General features: G+C 34.5%; 1 protein-coding gene across 1 annotated transcript in view; it reads left to right on the forward strand.

Moving 5' to 3' along the window:
* The window catches only part of Mhcl (Myosin heavy chain-like), a 719,798-nt gene that overhangs the window by 635,137 nt on the left and 60,327 nt on the right, over nucleotides 1–24,334 (forward strand). Inside the window, exons 31-34 of the mRNA XM_090414205.1 lie at nucleotides 1,810–1,893; nucleotides 13,709–13,846; nucleotides 14,187–14,372; nucleotides 23,481–23,617. Coding sequence (XP_090270331.1) covers nucleotides 1,810–1,893; nucleotides 13,709–13,846; nucleotides 14,187–14,372; nucleotides 23,481–23,617 — 545 coding nt within the window. The remainder of the gene's footprint in view (nucleotides 1–1,809; nucleotides 1,894–13,708; nucleotides 13,847–14,186; nucleotides 14,373–23,480; nucleotides 23,618–24,334) is intronic.

The raw sequence follows: 24,334 nt of genomic DNA on the forward strand, positions 1-24,334 counted from the left end.
AATTGTAAGGCAATTAGAATTGAAGGAAGTACAGGAAGATGGTTTAATGTTAAATCTGGTGTCAGACAAGGATATACATTATCACCTCTGTTATTCATTATCTATATGGATCACAATATGAAGGAAAGTGGTATTAAACCTGATATCAAAATTGGAGATATTAATGTCAGCTCTTTGCTTTATGCAGATGATGTTATACTTCTAAATAAATCTGCAACAAGTCTGCAAGATTCCCTTAGTAAATTGAATAACTGTTGTTATAGCTATATGGTATGAAGGTCAGCAATAACAAGACAATGAAAATAGACAGAAACATTGAAAATATCAACTGCATTGTGAATGGAGAACCTATAGAACAAGTAAAACATTTCAGCCACTTAAGCACGATTTTTAGTGAAGATGGTAAGTTAAATATGGAAATAGACAACAGAATCAACAAAGCTGGTATGGTAGGAAGTCAGCCGAATAAATTTATATGGAATAAGAGAGAAATTATTCAAAGCACTATATTAGCTGTATGCAAGACAGTGTTCAAACCAATTTTAATTATGGATCTGAAAGCAGGGTTAGAAATGAAACACTTGACCAAAGACTAGAGACCACAAATATGAGAGTCCTGAGGAAGATTAGTGGCATGAACAGATGGCATCAATGGCAATATTATATTAAAAACGAGGATATTAGGAAAGAACGTGACATGCTTAGCATCCAGGAATGTGTTATCAGAGCTAATCTCAGGTGTTATGGTCACTTAAATAGAATGGGAGAGGAAAGATTGGCCAAACAAGTGTTCTCTTCCAGGTTGGCAGGAAAAAAGACCTAGAGGAAGACAAAGATATATAGGTGGATTGATACAGTAAAAAGTGCCTTAGAAGTATAAATTGGAGGAAAATTGTACATAGGAAGTTAGTAATGATGTAAATTTTTCATGCAGTACTATCATATCCTGTACACCCCTTGAGGGTACATGTCAGGAATTTGATGATGATGAGTTTTACTTTTGCTTGACAATACACTAACCTCACTTTTCCATTTTTGTGGAAGCATCATAACTAGCAAAACAATTCACTAACTTATAAAAATTATCCACATGTTTCAAAAATTCTGAAACACACATTTTTATGTCTTCTATAAAAATGCAACCTCTTGACACGTGACTATATATATTATACTTAACAAGAAATTATCTTTTTGTTTTTATCCTTTATCCAGGTATAAGCAAACGAAGTTTGCAAGTGAAGTGTGTGCATGTGTGTGAAACTGAATATTTTATTGCATCTCTTTTCACAATGGTGTTATCCACATGATATATCTGGCATAAAAAAAAAAATAGGAGATTTGTTTTTTTACTCTTAAGGAAATGGAAACAAACAAATCTAACTAATAAACAAATATACAAACAAACGAAAAGTATGTAAAAATTTGGTCAACTCAAAAAAAAAATTTAATGCAAATCTTGTATGTTCAGTGCTTCACTATCAAGTATTGCTAATAGGCATTATCAAATATCTCTCATTTGAACTGGAGAAAAATTTCAGATTCCTCAGAAAAATAGTTAAGCATATTTTTCTGAGATATTTTTAATGTGTTCTGAAAGAAAAATCATATTATTCAATTTTCCTTTCATAATCACTTGATTGTGCTTTCATTTTGAAGATTTAACTTATCCTTAAAAGTGTTGTTTCTGTGCATAAAAGGAAAGAGGTTGCTTTCATTTGATTTAACAATCTATGATAAAGAAAAAAAAACTGCATGTATAATAGCATTTCTTTGTATTAGATATATTATGTATTTTTCTTGCTCCTCCAGATGTCTTTAGACCAGAAAACAATTGCTGAACAGAATCAACAAATATCCGATCTTGAAAGTGAGAAGCATACACTCAAAGAACAGGTATTCTATTTCAGATCCATCATAAAATCTGTTAATAATAATTGTTGATTAACTTAATCCTTAAGTTTACAAAGTGAATCATTTTTATTTAATCTATATAAAGTATTATAGAGTTAATCTACATCTTGATTTAAAGAACTTGATGGAATATTTCTAGAAGAAAATGTGAACTCTGTCACTTTCTCTATAACTGCCCAATATACATATAGCCACCATGATATTTAAATAATAAAACTAGATTTGGGGTGGAGGAGAGTAATTAACCATTGCAGGCTAAAGAGCAGAATTTCCTAATAAAATTATCAATAAAAAAATAAAGGTACAACATGACAAAATTTCATGCTGGCTGGGGCATCGCCCAGTTAAACAAGGCCCCTGTTGTTTTCACCAGGGAACCAGGGTGAACAGCGAAAAGTCAGCTACTGGAACAAATCTGAAAAAACACCCCAACTCAACATCACCAGAGTTAAAGATTGGTACTATCAACATAAGAAGCCTGAATGGCAAAGAAATAGAGCTAGCTAAGGAATTAGATAAGTACCATATCGACATAATAGGGGTGACTGAAACAAAAAAGACATAAACTGGTGAGATCTTTCTGTGCAATAAATACAAAATGTTATATTCAGGAAATGACAGTCAAGGAAAAGAAGGAGTAATCATTGTATTCAACACTAAATACGAGGCTAATCTTCTTGAAAGGCAGGCAGTCTCAAGTAGAGTGATGTGGGCAAATAGAATGGGGAACTGGACAATGAGACTTATTTGTGCCTATGGATCCACAGAAGGTTCTACTACGGTAGAAGTGGAGGAATTTTTTGAGGATTTAGAGAAAGCATCTGACACAATGAAAAGGAAAACGTTGGTCCTTGTTGGGGGAAATGATTGTCAGACATACAAAAATATATTGGGAAAAAATGGCAAATACCTGTTTGATTTCTGCTCAGGACATGGATTGGTTATTAATAACACCATGTTCCAACATAAAAATGTGCAGAAATTCACATGGAGAGAAGAGGCAAGGAATAAGAAAAGTCTCATTGACTGTGTTATTGTTGATAGTGATGTTTTCTCCCTGGTGCAGGACACCAGAGTGTACAGAGGATTTGAAATTGGAAGTGATCACTATTTAGTCTTGAGCAGGATAAAATTGAATTTCATATTGAAAAGAATGACACGTAAGAAAGCTTTAAAGCAAATAAAAGTTGAGCAGCTCTCAGATGTGAACTGTAGACTAAAATACACAAAGATTATTGAAGAAAAAATGAACGAGTTTGAGAACAGGAACCAAACTTTAGAGATTCAGTGGCAAGCCTTGAAGAAAACCTTGATTGATTAAGCTAGAGAGGCATGTGGTGAGGTTGTCTGCAAGGATAGAAAAATCAGAACTTCATGGTGGACACGGGAAGTTAAAGAGGCAGTGAAGGAAAAGAAGAAAGCATATCAAAAGTTTCTGGTAAATAAGTCAGCTTGTGCTCTTAGAGAATAAGAGACAAATTTAAGAAAGCTAAACACTGGGTAAAACTAACTAAACAAAAGTCATGGGAGGATTTTGGCAAGAACATAGAAAATAAATATCAAGAAGGTGGCAAAATATGTTGAAGAAGCTTAGAAATGGAGGAAAGAGTACTGTAAAAGGAGTTACAGATGATAAAGGTGACATGAAAACGGGAGAAAAAGATATTCTTGAAATATGGAGTGATTACTTCGAGAAATGCTAAATGAAACAAGCAGTGATAGCACAGTGTTAAAAAACACTCAACAGGCATACAGTCAGAATACATATCTATACTTGAAGTAGAAAAAGCCATCAAAGGCTTTAAATGTGGAAAGGCAGCAGGAGTAGATGATATTCTACCAGAAATGCTGAAGTATGGTGGTATAAAAGTGTTGCAGTGACTGCACTGCATAGTTTAGAAGACCTGGACAGCCGGACGAATTCCCGATGATTGGAGTAGAGCTCTCATAGTACTCATATATAAAAAGGGAAATAAAACTGAATGTGAGGATTACAGAGGTATTTCCCTACTGAGTGTTCCTGGTAAGATATATGCAAGTATACTTTGGAAACTGTTGAGAAGAATTGTAGAAGAAAAGCTTGGTGAAGAACAAGCTGCATTCAGGCCAAATAGAGGTTGTCAGGATCAGATATTCACTTGACGACAAATAGTGGAGAAATCATGGGAATATAAGAAAGATCTGATCTCTATTTGAGTTTTTTGTAGATCTGGAAAAGGCATATGATAAGGTGCCAAGAGAGAAGCTATTCAATACATTACAATTATATGATGTCAATGCAGCATTATATCAAGCAATACTTAGTCTTTATTTGAGTTGTAAGTCAGCAGTTAGAATTGAAGGAAGTACAGGAAGATGGTTTAATGTTAAATGTGGTGTGAGACAAGGATATACATTATCCTCTCTGTTATTCATTATCTATATGGATCTCATTATGAAGGAAAGTGGTATTAAACATGATATCAAAATTGGAGATGTTAATGTCAGCTCTTTGCTTTATGCAGACGATGTTATACTTATCAATAAATCTGCTACAAGTCTGCAAGATTCTCTGACTAAATTGAATAACTGTTGTAATAGATATGGCATGAAGATCAGCATTAAAAAGAGCAACGACAATAAAAAATAGGCAGAATCGTTGAAAAATGTCAACTGCATTGTGAACGGAGAACCTGTGGAACAAGTAAAACATTTCACCTACTTAGACACGATTTTTAGTGAAGATGGTAAATTAAATATGGAAATAGACAACAGAATCAATAAAGCTGGTATAGTAGGAAGTCAACTGAATAAATTCATGTGGAATAAGAGAGAAATTAGTCAGAACACTAAATTAGCTGTATACAAGACAGTGTTCAAACCAGTTTTAACTTATGGATCTGAGAGATGGGTTAGAAGTAAAACACTTGACTAAAGACTAGGGACTGCAGATATGAGAGTCCTGAGAAAGACTGGGGGAATGAACAGATGGCATCAATGGCAATATCATATTAAAAATGAGAATATTAGGAAAGAACTTGACATTGTTAGCATCCAGGAATGCATTAGCACAGCTAATCTCAGGTGGTATGGTCATTTAAACAGAATAGGCGAGGTAAGATTGACAAAACAAGTGTTCTCTGCCAGGTTAGCAGGAAAATGATGCAGAGGAAGACCAAGATATAGGTGGATTGATACGGTACAAAGTGCTTTAGACGACAGAAATATAAGATCTGATAATATTGGAGTCTTGACAAGTAACAGACTGATATCTGGAGGAAAATTGTAGATAGGAAGTTAGTAATGATATAAATTTTTCATGCAGTACTATCATATCCTGTATACCCCTTGAGGGTATATGGCAGGATTTTGATGATGAAGAAAAAATAAAGTAGATTATTTGATATAGTAACTCTTAAAAAACAATGGAATTAAAATTTTTTAATCTCCTATTTCATTGATATATTAGGTCCAATGTATTCACTGTATCAGTTGTTTATCTATTTATCAAATATAAAATATCACACCAGCTCTGTATATTAATGACATATTTTGCATTATATAAATACAATTGGAATCAAATTAGCAATTAAATACATTATTAAGTAGATGATCGAATATTAATGCTAATACAGAAGATGAACTATGTCTGCTGTTTGTGCATTGATAACCTTAACAACGATGTTTTCAAATTGACAACCTTGTTACCAAATATGGTATGAGAATATCTTCTGATAAAACAGAAGTTATGACATTTAAAGGAAAGGAGCCAATGAGAACCAGAATGATTCTAAATAACAAACTATTAATAATTTTAATTATTTTGATGTAATATAAGTTATATTGAAGAAACAGATCAAACATAAAATTAATGAATTTACAAGATTATTAGCATGATATATTTAAAATATGGTTTTGGTGAATTTATTAATTTTATACAAAATTTTGATCTAATGGTGCCGCTTATATTACAGCAAAAATAATTCGAGATAATATAAAGAAGTACTGTTCATTGTTTTAGCTAAGCTTGTTATATAGAAGTGAAAAAATTGACCTATGAAGATCATAGAAATTAAATTTTTGAGAACAACAGTAGGATGCACTAAACTAGATTAAAAAAATAATAATAAAAAATACAAGAACTACAATAAGAACAAAATTTACAAATACTGGATAATTATAAAAATAGGTAGATTCAACATGTCAGTAGAATGTCATCAACCAGATTACAAAAATAAATAAAATATAAAACAAAAGAGGTATAAGGAATAGAGAAGGATCCTTAAAGAGATGGTGTGAGACTAAAAAGCCAGAAGGCTTAATACCGTGAAAGAAAGAATATATGTTGTTCTTCTGACTGCAGTAAAAAGTTTTTCAAATTAAATAATTAAAATTTTAAGATATTGAGTTGTAAATGCAGAGAAAGAGCAGAAATAAATAAAAGCTTATGAATATGAGTTTTAAAAAAAAAAAACATGTTAAAAACACACACAGAATCATCTGCATTTTTGCTCTGCATCTAGAATTGTGTTTATTTATTTTTATATTCTAATGAGGGGAAAAACAAAATCACACATGAACAAAAAAAAAAAAAAAAAAACACCCTGAAAATTCTAGAAGTATTGTAACTTTTATGTTCTTTTGTATATCATTATATCTTTGTACTTAATTCCTGTAAGACTGAGTAACTTCAGTTTGCATCACTATTTTCAAAATTTTTAAGGTCCTTTTGCAAAAGGACCTTAAAAAGCATGGCTGTTATCCTTTCTGAGACAAAGGCATAATATTAGGATTTTTTCCTCCTGGCAACTTGGATTCTTTCTCCCACAGAATAGAGACTAGCCTGATAAATTAACAGACATAATATCTCTGTTATTTTATCACAAACTGATACATCATAGTTTTAGCTATCCCGGCAATAAACATCAACAATCTGTCACATGTACTATTGTTTTTTGAAAAGTCTTGTTGTTATCAGTGCTATGAACTTTTCTTTTATTTCTAATATTTTTGGTATTTGTTAATAAACATGATGATTACTCTCAGACTTAAATTGCTATTTAGTGTTTCTCATTATTAATTCTTGTGTTATTACTGCTCTCTTGATATACTTCTGTCAATCCTAAAATAGACTGTCTCTCATGAGAATAGATTCCATCTTGTTTCAGACCACATCTTCTATTTTAATAAGAAGAACAGAGAATAACTCAGAAGATATACAAAAGTTGAATGAGTGCCATAATGTAGTGAAAGGTCATGTAACTTTATTACCAAATGACAACACTAGATGTCATGATATATCACACCATTTGAAAATGGCGACTTTTGATGCTGCAGAGCCTGCACGTTGTGTGTTTTGGTTTGAGAAAATGAAGCCTGCAGCCAAGTTCAGAGGAATTTCTGCATACAATATGGCAAAGAACCTCCTAGAAGATGCACAATCTACATGTAACACAAGAATTTTGTGGAAACAGGCTGTTCTGTGCATCATCCAAGGTCAACAGGAAGGCTGCGTGCTGCCAATGCTGTTCTGGAAGAAGTTTGGAAAAGTTTCATTTCCAGAGAAGCCCTGGAAAGTCAACCAGATGGGCATCTCATCAAATTGGAATTCCACATGTAACTGTGTGGCATGTTTTACAACAGCGCCTACATTTAAGATCCTACAAATTTAGCCTCATACTGCATTTGAAGAAAGAAGATATTCCAGGATTTCTGTATAGAAATGATCAGTAGGGTAGAACAAAATGAGGACTTTTTTTGTGCATGGTCATTTTCAGTGATGAGTGCACTTTTCATATAAGTGGGAAAGTAAACATTCATGGCTGCAGAATTTGGGGAAGCAAAAATCCACATGCCATCATAGAACATGTTCGCGGCACCCCGAAGGCTAAATTTTTTTTGTGTCATAAACAAGAAGAAAATTTATAGACCTTTCTTTTTTTCTGAGTCTACCATTGCCTGGTGTGTATCTGGACATGCTACAAGGGTACCTAATACCACAATCAGATGATGATGACTACGACAGATGCTTAAATTTTCAGCAAGATGGAGCACCATCTCATACCTTGACTCCTGTTTTCCAGGTGGATGGATTGGTAGAGGGTTGCCTGTAGCTTTAGCCACTGCAATCCCCAACCTTACTCCATAAGATTTTTTTTCTTGTGGGGCTTTGCGAAAGATCGCGTGTTTGTACCACTACCATCCAATTTGGATGAGCTGCATTCCAGAATTACTGCCACCATTGCTGAAGTTACACCAGATATGCTCTGCTCAATTCCCCACCTACCTCTTTCTCACTCACAGTCAATCACTCTTCTCAAACTCTCCACAATGTCACATTCACAATAATGATATAACTTTTATGAACATTGCTCATTAAATATCTCAACTATATTCTCTGCAGCAGTTATCCTTATACCATTCTCTCTCCAATTAATGTCATTCTATAATAATCATAATTTTTTGTGCTGGCCACATGTCGAAAGAACTCCCTAGGTTTTTTGCTTTATTAGCTAACTGCTGCTCATACTGCACTTTTGATACCCTTATCAACCTAGTCGCCTGCCCTTTGTACTCCTAATGGAATTGATTATTACCACTCATCTTATGTTGCCTCCATAATGTTGTGTCCCAATTTACGATTATTATCCTGCCTAGTGAAATTATGCTTATCTATGTTCAATTATTATCTATGCACGAGATATCACCCAAAAATAGAAATATTTAAGTTATTTCTCCCCTTAGTGTCCCTAATATTTATAATATGCTGCACCTTTTGGAACATTTGGTTTGAGATATTAAATACAAAAACAAGGAGCAATTACTAAAATATGTCTGAATGTGAAACAATATTGCAGTCGTGACACTTTATCTCATTTTTTAACACATTAATTTCCCCGTGTGATTAGGTTCGTACGTTTTCAAGTGGTGCATTGGGCAGCAATTTCAGACAACTGTTTTTATCAATTAACAAAGGTTTATTAAACTCATTAGCATGGTACAATTCAATTTCTAATATAATTCAATTCAATACTAAGAAAATATTTACAAAATAACATTAGCTTATCACAAGTAATTTGGCTAAGATCCTATATGGGTATTACAATCATGCCGCCATAACAAATTCAACACATAAAATCATATGTACAATCCCAGATCTAATTAACATCTTAGTTAACCCTATATTAGTCTGAATATACGCTATATGCTGTAGCACATGGACACATGTGATCAATTCACTCTATTTAACTATCCAAAACTATGTAGATTAAATTATCCTTTTACTGTACTAACACATAACTTTGACATTTAAAACTTTCCTATACGTTACAATACACATGCATAATTCTTAGGACACATGAATTACTTATATAATATTAACAAATATATTTTCATTATAATCAGTCATGTACTAAAATCCTAGTATAAATTTCCTTAGTCTCTTCAATAGTTCAGTAATAGAATAATGATTACAATTACAGACGATTTTCAGTTAACATGAGATTTTACAGTACCTTTTTCTCTTGATTTTTCTATATTGGCCTCTATCTTTTTCCGATTGAACTATCATGGTATGATCTCTCCTATAATCAGTCACCCCTAAGTTCTTTTGGCAATAAACTGTGCTTACGCGATCTTAACCTTTCGTACTTGAATTAAGGACACTTTTAGAATCATCTATACAATGGCTGTGAAACTCACCACGTGAACACAGACTTCTTTTACAGATTTCCTTTTTTCGTAGTTGTCACTGGATTATGAAACACATAGATAATACCTTCTTTCCTTTGGCTAAATGACATTCCTCGTTTCTTACCATAGGAAATATGGAATCGAAATCCCGCTCACTTTTGTTTCCTTATTGTGACGACGGAGATTAACTCCATCCCGCCACTCAGAAAAACCACATGAAACCTATATGAAGGAGCTCGTGAAGAAACTCTCCGTGGAAAAAGCCTCTTGTGGTGGTGGTGGTGGGGGGGGTCCTAACCCTTTTATACCTTCTCTCCTAACGGCACCTTCTTTAATTTCTTTTCTCCGTCCCTTACTTGATTCGACTTCACCGACCAATTACGGTGGCGTTTTTCTGCCACACATCCTTTGGTCAGCGAGCCCGTGACAATGTCTAAATCCAGGAATTGACTCTAAGCTATAGTCTGTTGTTTTTCTTTTGCTAGCCTCTAATTTAATCCCCCTTCCAAAATTTTTCTATGAATTTACTTAATATTTTAATCTCTAGCCTCTCACATACAATTTCTTATGACTAATCCTTTTCTGTCTTACTTAGCTAAAATTTTTTTTGACATATATTTTACGTGGATGCAAGAACATTTTTCTCTCTTTTAAATAATTCATCTATTAGCTTTTATACAGAGGTTTTATTTTATTTGCTCTTCATGTTACACCATGATAGCTTGGAATTCTACATTCTTAAGGTATCAGGGTGTAACAATAATACCTTCTTTCTCTGTATTGCATGCTTAAACTCTTCATTCATCCATTTCACACCTACCTTATTTAACCCTCCAACCTTTGAATAGCACCTAAGACCACCCAACTCCTTATTCCATGCCATACCATCAACCTATCTCCTGAGCTTCTCATAATCACTAACCTTGTAGTTCCACATATACCATTTCCTGACAGAAGTCCTCACATGGCTTGCAACCACTCAGGTAATCACTTCATGGTCACTTTCACCAAATGGAGGGAAATTTGACACCTCATTTATGTGTAATGTCATCCTCTGATGAGATGATCAAATCCAAAACCCGCAATCCTCGTGTGCCCTCTGTTGCTTACTGTCTGAGGTAGTTATCCCTCAAAAACTAAAGAAATTCATTTTCTTTATTTCCAGTTGGTATCGCATCATCCCAATCTATATTGCTGTAATTAAAATCATTCATAATGATAACCCTTTTTCTATTTGCTTATACATTTCATGGTCACTACCCTTCACTTTTCCAGGCCTTTACTAGGTATTACTATATATCCTTTACTAGTATATATTACAGTATTTACTAGTATATACTATATAGTATATATTACTAAATATACTATATACCCTTTACTGTATATCCAACTAGGTATTTCATTCAATTTATTTCTATCTCGCATTATACTGCCTCAAAACCACTATAACTAATTCCTCCTTACATCTGTACCTTGTGTAGACATAACTTCTTTTCTATCATCAGTAGCAGTCCACTTCCATTTTTACTCTTTTTGTCTTCTTGAAAAACATCATACCCTTCCATCTTTATTGCTGTCAGAATATCATCTAGCATTCATATACTCATTTCTGAATCTATAATATGTTTCACTGGTACCACTTATTAGATGTTGGTTCTCCATGCAGTCCTCAAGAGGCATTCTTCTCTCTATTTACTCATCCTAGTATCCTATTCAAACCACATTCAGGCAATCCCATTATTCTTGTCTTGTCTACTCACACTTTCACCTCTTCTTTGAGCATTGAATTTTCTCATGCTTGTTCCCCTGTCCACCCTGAGTTCCCCCCCCCCCATTCCCCTGTTTTCTTTTACGTACTTGTTCTCTCATTCTTTACACTCATGCTACCAACTTCTCCATTCATATGCACCACTTTAATCCTTCCTTCTGTACTCTTTTTCCACATCACTTACTTGCTCAGATCCATTCTCTACACTCATTACTCTCCCTTCCATCATCAGTTTCTCCAAGTGACTCATACCAAAACCATTCAAATGCAGTCCATCACTCTTCTTATACAATTCAATTCTTCTTTCAAACTCATTCCACACATTAACAATCTGCACTCCTTTATCTTCACACATTTCCACTAATATATCATTCATAATCCTTGCCCTCTGCCTCATCTTGTCACTGTCATACTGTGGAAACACACTGACTACCTTTCCTATCACACCGTTATCTTCTCAACAACCTCCTGGTATCCAGTCTTATATTCTCCTTGTTTCCAGTCAAGTCATTTGTTTCCACTACCAACTCTTTTGCTTGCTTACTCCTCACATCTAGTGTGTCAGTCACTCTATTCATTTTAACTTCTGGAAAACAAACCTTGTGCATCTTCTCATTCACCAAACCTCTAATAATCAAATTCCCATATAATGCCACTTACAAGTCTTTTGTTACCTCTTTCATACTAGTACTATTCATTTCCTCCTTCTTCACTCATCCATACTTTCATATCTACAATTCTCTTCTTTCACTCCACATCCACTTCATCTCGTGCTTAGCCAACTCAACTTTCGAACTTACATCGATTTTCAATCTTTCACTCTCACCATCCCATAATTAGTCACATGAGCTTGTTTGCCGTTTTACCATTAATTGCTGTTTTTTTAGCATCCTTATCACACTCTTTATCACCAATCACATTCTTTTCTTCACTACTAGTTTCACATGCTTTCTTATCGTTCACACCATTTTCTTCTGAAACAACCATTTCAGTTACAATACCATGTTCCCTACTCTGATTTAAACAAGCCTTGTTGTCCATCAGAATATCGTACTTTCTGCATACCACACTCTTACTAAACCTCTCCTCATAAACATCTGCATCATCTTCTCATACATACTACATTCTCGGCACCAAGTCATTTACTTTATCTTTCACCGACCTATGCAATGATCTACCTTTCACTGCCATTTTTTTACCAGAGTGCCAACAAGAAACAATGAACTTAAAGTAATATTTCCTAAGAATTTACCAAACACTGCATTTCAAACTCAGCTATCACAAGTCACACTTAAACTAAAAATTAGACAATTCTCACAATAAATATAGAATTATCTTGTTGCACATGTCTATCCCTTGTCTTCTAGTATGCAAATATTGAGAGATATTCAGTTGTTTATAAATAATGCAAAACTGGGGATGGTTGTCAGTGCTGGTGAAATAAGCTTCAAAGGTGAGTTGAGCGAATCGAGATGCCAGTATTTAATGAACCTAAGTTGGAATTTGATTTTGGGTTCCACAAGATGGAGCCTGCATACCATGTTGGGAAACTATACTGGAGAAGGCAGAAAGGACAAAAGACCTTGGAGAGCTGGTGGATAGATTTTTGAAGTTTAGAAAGCATTTTGCAGAGGTGGCGTGATGACGGTGGTCTAGAAGATTATTATAATACTGAGAAGGACCCTGACTACCAGAGATAAGTGCATTGATTTCATGCACTAATGATCATCTCTGGATTACTCTGCTCAAATTTGGTTAGTGGGATTTTAAAGAGATGAAGAGACTTTTGAAAAGGGTGTAATGACAGATAAAAATGATATCAGGAGTGTGGAACATTGGTTATGAGGATTGACTAAGGTATATGTATCTGCAGAGTTTGTTAGAAGAAAATTAAGAAGTGGTATAATTGAGACATTTAAGTTGTTGAGAGATATTTACTGAGTAGAAACTGGGAAGATTTGTTATATGAAAAATGAGGGGAAGAGACAATTGTCATTCCTGAAAATTGTGCAAGGGAATTGAGTAGCTTTTTTGAAATGGCTGGCCTGGTAGTGGTAGGAGCACTGAATGTATTGTATGAAAGACTAGTAATAGTGCAGACAGTAAATGAATTTAAAGAATGTTAGGAGAAAATTTATGCAGTCTAAAATAGATCATAAATGATTAGCCTCATTGTTTCATGGAGGTCCTGAATAATAATAATATGTCTATTTATACTCTCTGAGCAACACACTAGATATTCAAATACAAATTGTGGATCACTGAACTGTGTGGAATTGGTATCACAAAGTAATTAAATCAAGATTCCTCTTCTGAAATAATAGAATTACTCATCTCCATTTCTCTACTTTTTTTTAGGTAACAGACTTATCTGGTAAAGTAGAACAGTTGTCAGGACATACAGAAGATATTCATAAAGTCCATAGATTAGAGGCAAAAATTAGAGACTCAGAGTCAAAGCTTGAACTGGAGCAAACTACACATTCAAGACTAGAGGTAAGGTAAAAAAAAAGGTAAAAATTGAATTATGATATTTAATGCTGCAATTGTCTTTCATAGAACATTTAAAATAAAATATGCACTACTTACTTTGCTTTTTACTTCATTTACTGTTTACTAAAAACAGGACCAAAAAAAAAATGTTTTCTTGTTATTCTAATGTTTGTGTACCCATAATGAGACCCAGACAGAGCCGAACAATACTGTTTTGCTTTGATAAAATAATTTCAGTATATTTCTTTTCAAGCTTTTATGGCATTGTTATAAATATTATTCCAGTTATAAATTATTATTTATTATTATCATGTGAAAATTAATATTTTTTTACTTTACATAGCACCAAATATCTAGACACAAAGAACAGTGTGAAAGACTTAGGGAAGAATGTGATGTGTTGCGAAATAAGGAACATCAAGCTCAAGAAAGTGTTCGTAGGTTGCAAAGACAATTACGAGATCTTCGTGAAGATTATGCAAGCTTGCAGCAGAAAGAATCTGAAGCATACCACAAGCAGCATGACTTGGTATGACACTTAATATAATGTTTGAGTAAAAAAGTAGTGGTAACAAGTTTTCTGTTTATTATTTTTATGTACAACACCTAGCCAAACATATGTTTTTTAGAATACTGAAAAGAATAATTATCCAGATGACTGATGATCACGTTGACGTAATGTATTTTCCAATGATTAAAAAAAAAATAATAATAATAATAATAAATTTCAATAAGAAAAAAAAATTGCATTTTGTAAAATGACATAAATAGCCGAAATTGAAGTCTTTGTTAAAAATACAATTATTTAAAAGATCTAATGAGTATTTTGTCTCCTCCTCGTAAAGAATTGTTGCATGTCCCTCTTTTTTTAAGAAATAATTTGTAATATCCTATTGTACCAATACCATTACCACAATATTGTGATGAAACGTTTCACCGTGCTCATCACTTGTTGCACTTATGTTTTCAAGAAAGAACCAGGGGAGAATGAAAATCCATTAGCAAACAAAATACACAAGAGTTAAAATTTAAAGAACATAAAAAATTAAAGAACAGGTAAACTGACCAGGAGAACAAATCAACACAAACAATACACTCACTTCCTAGCCTTAGACATTTTATCCATAATTCAGAAATATCCACCCAAGTCCAAATACCCTTCAGCAGTTATCTCTGCATGATTTTCAAGCTTTTGAAAATCATGCAGAGATATTTGGTTCTATTTTAGTGAGATCCTTTTTTATTTCTTAATTTTAGGTCCTTTCTTAATTTTGGCTTCTGAAAATTTTCAAAATCTTGTAATTAGGAAACTGAAATTCAGATTCTTTAACCATCTAATTGTTTAACAAAATTTTTCATTAAACTCAGTGTAATATATAGTGAACAGAAATATTAGGGTCAACAAGGGGGCTATGTATCTCTCTCTGTCTCTCACACTCTCCCCCCCCCCCAAGACGTGAAATTTCAGGGAGGACATTTTCTTGACACAATCAATTTATTTTCTCTATTGTCCCATTAGCACAAAAATCAGCAATGTTTTGAAAACCTCTTTACATACTCTGCAATAATGCAATTTTAAATGTGCAAAAATTTAGTTGTATGGGTTTTCTTTGCAGTTACTTTAGAAACTGCTACAAGTATTTCAATAGCTTTCAATCTCAATAGAATCGATTGGATAGTGGGCTTGCCTGTAAAGTTCAAGGGTGCTGCAGATTTCCTCAAGGCCCAAGTCTGTGTATATCTAAGGCCAAACATATCCTGAGAATGAATACTTCATCCTCTTGTCTATCAGAGCCCTCAACAAGCCCCAACCATATCACAAAATAATAGAAACACCAACTGAAAATCAGAATAAGAAGCAGAAAATATTAGAAGCTGAAATCAGTATGCCACTTTTCCTGATAATACATTCAACAGGGGAATGTCCGTTTGGAATAATGTCACCCTTCTTCATCTAGAAGGAAGGCCTGGCAGGAATATAAAGAATGTAAAGAATGTAAATTTCATGTCTTGGGGGGGGGAGTGTGAGAGAGATACATAGCCCCTTGTTGACCCTAATATTTCTGTTCACTATATATTACACTGGGTTTAATGAAAAATTTTGTTAAACGATTGGATGGTTAAAAATGAATCTGAATTTCAGTTTCCTAATTACAAGATTTTGAAAAAATACACTTATCAAAGCATCAACTAAGAACACAATCAGAAAACTTACTTTGTGTAAATAACATCTATCAGGGGAATACCAATTATGGTTACCTCCCCAAAATTTTAAACCTTTCCAGAGACATAATATTGAGGTGTGATCTCAACTTACCAGATAAAGAGATCGACTCTGAAATGGATGATCAGGGAGTGACAGCTATGAGACGAATACTTGCATTTAAGGATGGTCATCTGGTTCCCCATGATCCTTGCATTTAACACACTAAAACCACCAATGTCTGTCAAAGTGGACTATCTTATTTCCCAGTTAAGGCTCTATTTCTCAAATCCTTTGCACTGCATTAATTAAATGGCGGAAGTATGATCCTTCTCAATTTGCCTGTCATGGCTCTACCATCTGTGCTGATGTGGCAGTAAAGACCATGACAACAAAGATTACAAGAGCAAAACACCAAAGTGCCCTAATTGTGAGGAAGCCCATCCAGCTTACTCCTGAGCATACTAAAGATGGAAGAATGAGGAGATAAAAAAAAATAAAAACAGATCACTGCCTCACTCAAGAAAGCAAAGAGACAGTATACCACAAAAGTGGCAGCAACATCTGATAAACCCTCTTACGCTGAGAATGCAGTTATCAAAAAGTATCAGTAAGGATCGAAACTTGTGTCGTTCCTACCTTCTACAATTACAACATCCCTGAATTGATTAGAATCTCCTTTGAGTGAAAGAAGATGACAAATTACTTTGGACTCACTCCTGAGGAAATGCAAAGATAGTCCTCATCATTATCATCATGCTTGTCAAGGATTTAGGCTTAGAGTGACCTGTTCCAGCCTAAGAAGTCATCATTGAATCTCTTAAGAGGACTTCCTGGTTTCTTTTTCCTAGTAGTTTGTAATTTAAGACTTGTTTTGGTAATCTTTCTGTTTTCATTCTTTGCACCTCAGAGGGTCTCAAGACTGTCTAATAGATGGACTATCTGCCCTAGATGGAGTGCAATATGATGGTGTCTTGGATATTTTTTATGATGAAGAGGAAATGATGGATACTGACCATCTTCAGTTCTCTATAAAAAAAATAATAAAAAATAAAAAATAAAAAAAAAAAAAAAAATCCTAGACTAATGAAAGCAGAACTACTCAACACATGAAGCCAGATGATATCACCAAAAAGAAATAATAAAAAACATTCCTACAATGGAATTGGCATGGAATCTTTTAAAATGTTGATGACATCAAGGTCCTCTTGCAGAAGTATAAACCAGTACAGGAAACACATCTAAAGCCGAAAGATAATCCAGCATTGCAAAATACTGTCTTCATTCATAAGGACAGGATAGGGAATGGACCAGTTCATGGATCGGTTGCCATCCTTGTGGGCAATCAGTACCTCCTCTCAGCAAGACTCACTCAATACAAACATAAAAGTAGTTGTAGTTAGGCTGTTAACGGAATCAGAACTCCATTAACAGTGTGCTTCCTCTTGCCATAGATGTCTCTCAAGATGGCTTTGTTGTTGTCATATTGCAGTTACAAACCCCTTTTAATGGGGATTTAAATGGACACAACGCTTTGTGGGGTTGTGCTCTAACAAACATCAGAGGAGAAGTTGTTGAACAAATACTCAAAAACAATGATCTCTCTCCCCTTCCTCCCCAAATACATTGAGTAAAACCTTCTTCCATATTGTTTATTCAAACATTCACTGCCAAAGATTTAACTATCTTGCCACCATACCTTTTCCCACTCTTCAAGTAGAAAACTGATGAGAATTCATTTGAGAGTTGTTGAACAAATCCTCAAAAACAATGATCTCTCTCTCCCCTTCCTCCCCAAATACATTGAGTAAAACCTTCTTCCATATTGTTTACTCAAACATACACTGCCAAAAATTTAACTATCTTGCCACCGTACCTTTTCCCACTCTTCAAGTAGAAAACTGATGAGAATTCATTTGAGAATGATCACTTTCCCAGGATACCCACCTTCTTGCATGGGCAACCATGCATTCCATCATGAATATCATGATGGAAATTTGAGTAAGCTGACTGGCTCACCTTCTCATCATTATCAGAATTTGATTCTGCAATGGTCAGCTCTTCTTCCATCAGTGATGCTGTGAATCATGTGATGGCCTATGATACATGCTTCCACAACTGCAATCCCTATAACATCTAGTTAGTTTCCACTTCTCCTTAAGCCATGGTGGAATGACAGTTGCAGAACAGTCAGTGAAGCTCAGATGACAGCTTGGGATATTATTTGGGGATACCCCACAACAACAATAAACCCCATTGCTTTTAGTTGTTCAAACAGGTTCACATTTTCACAGCAGAAGACACAAAACAGAAGCACTTCTGCTGCATGCATGATCCTCATCTTGACTCACAACTCCTACTAGGACAATCATTAATTGCAGTTGCATAAGAAGCCAAGTTATTGATACAAAATTAATAACAGAAAAAACTCACGTACAAAGATTATTTAATAGTATAATTTTCGCCTGTGTGTCACAGGCATCTTCAGTACATATTAAGCGCAAATTAAACAATAACTGACTATTCCAAAAAGCGCCACCTAAGTAACTGGTGTAAGATAACTAAAAAGGTCAATAATTTCCTAAAAAAAAAATCAATACAATAAAAAGTTAGGAAAGATTAGCTGATTTGTAAAGTACTATCTCCCATAAAGGGGACAGACGTAAGCTGTCGGATCTGTTTAAGTTAGGAGAATGAAGCAGAGTTTCATATGTTTCTTTATAAAGGCGTTCCATGAGGAACCAAGTTTTGTGAAGAACTCTTGTCTTTCTCCAATGAACTCTATTTCTAGTGAAGATGGCATGTTCTGCAAGTCCAGACTTTTCAGGTTTAAAGTATTCAATATAAGATTGGTGGTGTTCTTCTAGCCGAATACAGGCAGATCTTCCCATTTGTCCGAAATAAGATAATCAACAAGAGTACGGAATCTGGTAGACACCTGGATGATTAAGATGTGGAAGCTTGTCCTTAGGAGAAGTGAGAAAGGTGGAGATTTTTTTAAACGGTCAAAAGGCAACAAAAATATTCAGTTGTTTTAAAACTTTTGCTATATGTTCACTGATGCCTTGTACATAAGGGATAGTAATGCACGTTATTTCTTCTGTGTTTGAAGAGGAAGACATATTAAAACCACTCAAAGTTCTTTTAATGAAGCAATTTTTATAACCATTAGATAGAAAGGAAGAAGTTATATATTGTAGTTCTTTCTGTAAAAGATCGTCTGAAGAACAAGAGGAGTGGGCCTGATGAACCAGTGTTTTAATAGTTCCTGATTTTGGACTGGGATGGAGATGAGATTCTGCATGGATATAATGGCTTGTATGAGTCTTCTTTCTATAAACTGAGAAATGTAGGTTTCCATCTGGTTGGTGAAGAATTAATAAGTTAAAACTGGTTTAAACACTGTCTTGTATACAGCTAATTTAGTGTTCCAACTAATTTCTCTCTTATTCCACATGAATTTATTCAATTGACTTCCTACCATACCAGCTTTGTTGATTCTGTTGTCTATTTCCATATTTAATTTACCATCTTCACTAAAAATCATGCCTAAGTAGCTGAAATGTTTTACTTGTTCCACAGGTTCTCCATTCACAACACAGTTGACATTTTCAATGATTCTGCCTATTTTCATTGTCTTTGTCTTTTTAATGCTGACCTTCATACCATATCTATTACAATGGTTATTCAATATAGTCATAGAATCTTGCAGACGTGTAGCAGATTTATTGATAAGCATAACATCGTCCGCATAAAGCAAAGAGCCGACATTAACATCTCCAATTTTGATATCATGTTTAATACCACTTTCCTTCATAATGTGATCCATATAAATAATGAATAACAGAGAGGATAATGTACATCCTTGTCTCACACCAGATTTAACATTAAACCCTCTTCCTGTACTTCCATCAATTCTAACTGCTGACTTACAACTCAAATAAAGACTAAGTATTGCTTGATATAATGCCCCATTGACACCATATAACTGTAACTATTGAATAGCTTCTCTCTTGGCACCTTGTCATATGACTTTTCCAGATCTACAAAACTCAAATAGAGATCTTTGTTATATTCCCATGATTTCTCCACTATTTGTCGTAAAGTGAAGATCTGATCCTGACAGCCTCTATTTGCCCTGAATCCAGCTTGTTCTTCACCAAGCTTTTCTTTTACAATTCTTCTCGATCGTTTCTCAAGTATACTTGCATATATCTTACCAGGAACACTCAATAGGGATATACCTCTGTAATTCTCACATTCAGTTTTATTTCCCTTTTTATATATAGGTACTACGAGAGCTCTACTCCAATCATTGGGACTTCGTCCCTCTGTCCAGGTCTTCTAAACTATGCAGTGCAGTCACTGCAACACTTTTATACCACCATACTTCAGCATTTCTGGTCGAATATCATCTACTCCTGCTGCCTTTCCATATTTCAAGCCTTTGATGGCTTTTTCTACTTCAAGTATGGACATGTATTCCTGATTGCATGCTTGTTGAGCGTATCTTACCACTGTGCTGTCATCATTGCTTGTTTCATTTAGCAATTTTTCAAAGTAATTACTCCATAATTCAAGGATATCTCTTTCTCCCATTTTCATATCACTTTAATCATCTCTGAGTCCTTTTACAGCATTCTTTCCTCCATTTCTGAGCTTCTTCAACAACCTCCAGAATATCTTGCCACCTTCTTGATATTTATTTTCTATTTTATTGCCAAAATCCTCCAGTGACTTTGGCAATAAAATAGAATCTAGCCAGTTTTACACAGAGTTTAGCTTTCTTACATTTGTCTCTCTATTCTCTAAGAGCACAAGCTGACTTATTTGCCAGGAACTTTTATTATGCTTTCTTCTTTTCCTTCACTTCCTCTTTAACTTCCTGTGTCCACCATGAAGTTCTTATTTTTCTATCCTTGTAGACAACCTCACCACATGCCTCTCTAGCTGAATCAATCAGGGTTTTCTTCAAGGCTTGCCACTGAATCTCCAAGATTATGTTCCTGTTCTCAAGCCCTTTCATTTTTCCTTCAATAATCTTGGTGTATTTTAGTCTACAGTTCACATCTGAGAGCTGCTCAACTTTTATTTGCTTTAAAGCTTTCTTACGTGTCATTCTTTTCAATATGAAATTCAATTTTATCCTGCTCAAGACTAAATAGTGATCACTTCCAATTTCAAATCCTCTGTACACTCTGGTGTCCTGCACCAGGGAGAAAACATCACTATCAACAATAACATAGTCAATGAGACTTTTCTTATTCCTTGCCTCTTCTCTCCATGTGAATTTGTGCACATTTTTATGTTAGAACATGGTGTTAGTATTTTCACTATATTATTTCAGGAAATTATAACGTACTAGGATATACATTAAAAAAATAAATTTTAATATATTTCTATATTTTGGCAACGTGACGCTGCCATTTTCAAGAACTTAGGTACAAGATACGTGCACGCAGCACAGCAAAACAATAAATGAGCAAGAAGTATGAAGCTATTATTTCTCTTAAAGTCCTGATGGTGCCCTCTAGCGGGCAATGTTGGTATTCTTGGGCGATTGGGCTGAAGGGCTTCTGATGTAGGTTTCCCAAATTTGAGGAAGTCTCATGCAGCCAAATTTGTTGAGGTTTGGCTCGTTTCTTAAGGCTGAAGCTGATTCTATGAAAAGCTTTTCATATCTGTATTTGCTACGGTGTATTATGCTGGCTTTTTTCCACCGTATTCTATGGCAGGTATCCAGAGCATAGTCAACAAGACCAGAGTGGCTGTATTGGTGAAACCGGATGTAGTCCTTGTGTTCTGAAATTCTGATATTTGCTGTCCTGCCTGTTTTGCCGAAGTAGGACAGCTTACAGCTGCAAGGGACCTGATACACACCAGGTAGGTCTAGGGGGGGGGGGGGTCTTTTGGATAAGGGATGCCAATTTTTTTATAAGGTTTGTAACAAGAAGTTATGTTTTTTTAAGATTTTTGTGATTTTTTCTGAGGTGCCTCGGATATAGGGTATGGTGATGGATATAGGGTAAAGCTGTCCTACTTTGACCTCCATCACCATACCCTATATCCGAGGCACCTCAGAAAAAATCACAAAAATCTTAAAAAAACATAACTTAACTTCTTGTTACCTTACAAAAAATTGGCATCCCTTATCCGCTCAACAAAAGACCAACCTCCCCACCTAGACCTACCTGGTGTGTACCAGGTCCCTTGCAGCTGTAAGCTGTCCTACTTCGGCCACTTCCTCAAATTTGGGAACTTACATCAGAAGACTTTCAGCCCAATCACCCAAGAATACCAACATTGCCCGTAGGAGGGCACCATCAGGACTTCAGGAGAAATAATAGCTTCATACTTCTTGCTCATTTATTGTTTTGCTGTGCCTGCGTGCACGTATCTTGTACCTAAGTTCTTGAAAATGGCAGCGTGACGTTGCCGAAATATATTAAAATTTATTTTTTTAATGTATATCCTAGTACGTTGTAATTTCCTGAAATAATATAGTGAAAATGCATAACCAACGTCTAAGCCTTTCCACGAGAATGGTGTTAGTAATAACCAGTCCATGTCCTGAGCAGAAATCCAACAGGTATTTGCTATTATTATTAGCTTTGCTCTTTTCTCCAAATTTTCCCAAAACATTTTTGTATGTCTGACAATCACTTCCTACTCTGCTATTTAGATCCCCAACAAGGACCAACTTTTCCTTTTTCATTGTGTCAGTAGCTTTCTCTAGAGCCTCAAATTCCATCCTTTTCACATCTATTATTTATATATCCAATCATCTAGAAGAGTATGAAATACATATTTGTAACTTTGTCTACAATGGATCAACAAGATGTGTTAACATCTGCCTTAGAATACACAAATAAATTCATTCCCACCATTATTGAGTCAGGACTGGTAGCAAAAGATAGCTTTCAAGATGGAAGAAATCTATAGTGTTATACAGAAATGGCTACAATTTCAACAAGTGTGGCACTATTAATTTGTCTAAATTTTGACAAATTAATAGTCCCACACAGTTATTTTAAGACTAATTCCAACTCATCCACAAACATCATTTTTTTTTTTTTTTTTTTTTTTTAAATCCAATATTAGAGGGCACCAAGTTAGAACTTAGATTGTTGTTCATTAAATTATGAATTATTCTCATTACTAATTGTTATTGCCTGTTTATTCCACCTTTTGTGCTTTGAAAATGGTGATTTAAAATCCAATGAAATGTCAGTTATTTAATAAAGATCTTATTTATTTCATTCTTAGTGCTGTACATAAGATGAATGATTACCAGCACTTCATCCTTTCTACAGGAAAAGGTGGTGGTAATTATGGAAAAAATTTTTTTTTTTAAATACAGTACACACAGAATGTGCGTACTGTATTTAAATTGTATATTCAATTGCATTCCAAAAATATGGTTTTGTTTTTCAGGAAATGGCATTGGAAAATAATGAGGCAGATCTTCAAGTGACAAAGAACGACTTAAGACTTGCCTGCCAAAGAATACAAGATTTGCAGAATGCTTTAGAAGAAGATTTAGATTCTGACACAGATGTTCCTGATGATAGGTAGCTGTTTGTGATTCTTTTCAAATTATTTCATTCTAGTAATCAATTTTTTTAATTACTTCTGCATTGCATGGATATAAAGTTATAATTTTAAATGATGGAATTTAAATAAATAAAAGTGTACTACCCCATATTCATAGTATAAAGCTGTAAACATTATTTAGATGTAAAAAAATTTTGGAAGCAATTTTTGAATATTTATCATCATCATCAAATTCCCGATATATATACTCTCAAGGGGTTTGCAGGATATGGATGGTACTATATGAAAAATTTACATCATTACTAACTTCCTATCTACAATTTTCCTCCAAATCAGTCTGTTACCTGCCAAAGACTCCAATATTATCAGGTCTTATATTTCTGTCTTCTAAGGCACTTTTTACTGTATTAATCCACCTATATCTTGGTCTTCCTCTGGGTCTTTTTCCTGGCAGAGAAAACTTGTTTTGATAATCTTTCCTTTTCTATTCAGCTTAAGTGACCATACCAGCTGAGATTAGCTCTCCTAATGCATTCATGGATGCTGACAATATCAAGTTCTTTCCAAATATCCTCATTTTTCATATAATGTTGCCATTGATGCCATTTGTTCATGCCCCCAATCTTTCTCAGGACTCTCATATCTGCGGTCTCTAGTCTTTGGTCAAGTGTTTTACTCCTAACCCAGCTCTCAGATCCATAAGTTAAAATTGGTTTGAACACTGCCTTGCATAC

This window comes from Typopeltis vanoorti, chromosome 24, assembly GCF_054136105.1.
Source record: "Typopeltis vanoorti isolate ZY-2024b chromosome 24, IOZ_Tvanoo_1.0, whole genome shotgun sequence".
Lineage (NCBI taxonomy): Eukaryota > Metazoa > Arthropoda > Arachnida > Uropygi > Thelyphonidae > Typopeltis > Typopeltis vanoorti.